At 46.8% G+C, this 2,500-nt stretch overlaps 1 protein-coding gene across 3 annotated transcripts in view; it reads right to left on the bottom strand.

Annotated features, from left to right (window-relative positions):
• The window catches only part of LOC143282987 (activating signal cointegrator 1 complex subunit 3-like), a 259,018-nt gene that overhangs the window by 162,165 nt on the left and 94,353 nt on the right, over positions 1–2,500 (bottom strand). For all 3 annotated transcript variants that reach the window (XM_076588946.1, XM_076588945.1, XM_076588944.1), the window contains exon 33: positions 1,107–1,244. In XM_076588946.1, the coding sequence (XP_076445061.1) occupies positions 1,107–1,244 (138 nt within the window). The remainder of the gene's footprint in view (positions 1–1,106; positions 1,245–2,500) is intronic.

The following is a 2,500-nucleotide window of genomic DNA, read 5'->3' as shown; positions in this document are numbered from 1 at the left end:
TCATGAATACTGCGATATGGTGTGCAGTAACTGCATTATCATAACACTCTGACATGAATATTGTGACCCTGGGACATAGTTTTGGGCATGTTGTGATTCTTTTTGAAAGTTTCAGTTTCAAGGAGAAGCGGACTGATATATGATTATACCCTTCACCACATCTGACTGGAAACAGATAAAGAAATAAATAGATAAAGAAAGGAAGAAAAAAATTCATGGAGTGATTGATTGTAATTTTTAACAAGCAAAAGCAGCAGATACCTGGCGCACAAATAATATACACAATGCTTTGGTCAATGTCTTTTGGAGAAGTGCACCAGTAACAGGGTATACAGTATACATGTATAGATATACAATGCTGTAGATGAAAGCCAAGGACTGAAAGAAACCGTGGTGGTACAATTGAACGGCTTGCATTCTATCATCCTCACTGTATGTGTATTGCTAAATCACGGTAACTGTCCATAACCAGTAACAAGCAAAATCACTGACAATAACGATTACTGAAACTACTGTTTAATTCTTTCTTTTTTTTTTCTTTTTACACAGCTTTAAAAACCAGACCAAATCAGATCTACATGTCTGCGGAACTGGTGCACTTCTCTTCCAAACGACATTAATTCATTCTCCACAAACTATCTGTGTTCAAGTTTTCCCATGCCATCGGAGGTGACTTCCAAACTCATGATGCCAAATGCTGAGCCAAGATCTCTTGCGGACCCCAGGTACCGAAGTAATCATGAGACTGAAAGTCTGTCATCCTTTGCTCACTATTGTGCCGACTTTGGTAAGTCGCAACACGTTGTGGTATACTTGTCTATTACAGGTAATGGGGGAGGGGGATGCAGGGGGGTGGGGGGTGGGGGGGGTTGTTCGTCCATCACAGGTAATACGCAAGTGCGTCTGATCATCAGTGGTTACGGCTGGAGGGGGAAGGGGGGATTGTTGAGCAAAATCGGTAATGCGCAAATTAGAGCTACTAACCGTGACCGATACTGTGTAATCCTGAGCTCTCAGAGAGAAAGGGAGAGCTATATAAATGTCATTATCATTATCATTATTCTTGTAATTATCACTGAATTCCCCAAAGCGGGGCCCCAGTGTACCTGGATGCGCTGGTTGACGAAGAGCTCCTCCACCGACTTTCGGTCCCTCTCCACCAGGCCAGCGTGGTGGATGCCGATCCCAAAGGCCAGCATCAGCTTCAGGTTGCTGTCCCGCACACCGCTGATCACGTTCTCTATCTGCAACACACAGTGGGAGGGTGTAACAAAGGGGGAAGTAACCATCACATGCTGATCGCGTTCTCTGTCTGCAACACACAGCGGGAGGGTGTAACAAAGGGGGAAGTAACCATCACATGCTGATCGCGTTCTCTGTCTGCAACACACAGTGGGAGGGTGTAACAAAGGGGGAAGTAACCATCACATGCTGATCGCGTTCTCTATCTGCAACACACAGTGGGAGGGTGTAACAAAGGGGGAAGTAACCATCACATGCTGATCACGTTCTCTATCTGCAACAAACAGCGGGAGGGTGTAACAAAGGGGGAAGTAACCATCACATGCTGATCGCGTTCTCTGTCTGCAACACACAGTGGGAGGGTGTAACAAAGGGGGAAGTAACCATCACATGCTGATCGCGTTCTCTGTCTGCAACACACAGTGGGAGGGTGTAACAAAGGGGGAAGTAACCATCACATGCTGATCACGTTCTCTGTCTGCAACACACAGTGGGAGGGTGTAACAAAGGGGGAAGTAACCATCACATGCTGATCGCGTTCTCTGTCTGCAACACACAGTGGGAGGGTGTAACAAAGGGGGAAGTAACCATCACATGCTGATCGCGTTCTCTGTCTGCAACACACAGTGGGAGGGTGTAACAAAGGGGGAAGTAACCATCACATGCTGATCGCGTTCTCTGTCTGCAACACACAGTGGGAGGGTGTAACAAAGGGGGAAGTAACCATCACATGCTGATCGCGTTCTCTATCTGCAACACACAGCGGGAGGGTGTAACAAAGGGGGAAGTAACCATCACATGCTGATCACGTTCTCTGTCTGCAACACACAGCGGGAGGGTGTAACAAAGGGGGAAGTAACCATCACATGCTGATCGCGTTCTCTGTCTGCAACACAGGGAAGGTCACCATCACTCACACTGATCACGTTCTGTGCAACACAGGGAAGGTCACCATCACTCACACTGATCACGTTCTGTGTAACACAGGGAAAGGTCCCCATCACTTATACTGATCACGTTCTGTGTAACACATAGGAGGTCACCATCACATATACTGATCACGTTCTGTGTAACACAGGGAAGGTCACCATCACTTATACTGATCACGTTCTGTGTAACACAGGGGAGGTCACCATCACTCACACTGATCACGTTCTGTGTAACACAGGGGAGGTCACCATCACTCATACTGATCACGTTCTGTGTAACACAGGGAGGTCACCATCACTATACTGATCACGTTCTGTGTAACACAGGG

Source organism: Babylonia areolata, chromosome 6 (genome assembly GCF_041734735.1).
Source record: "Babylonia areolata isolate BAREFJ2019XMU chromosome 6, ASM4173473v1, whole genome shotgun sequence".
Lineage (NCBI taxonomy): Eukaryota > Metazoa > Mollusca > Gastropoda > Neogastropoda > Buccinidae > Babylonia > Babylonia areolata.
This window is presented reverse-complemented; position numbering and strand designations above follow the sequence as displayed.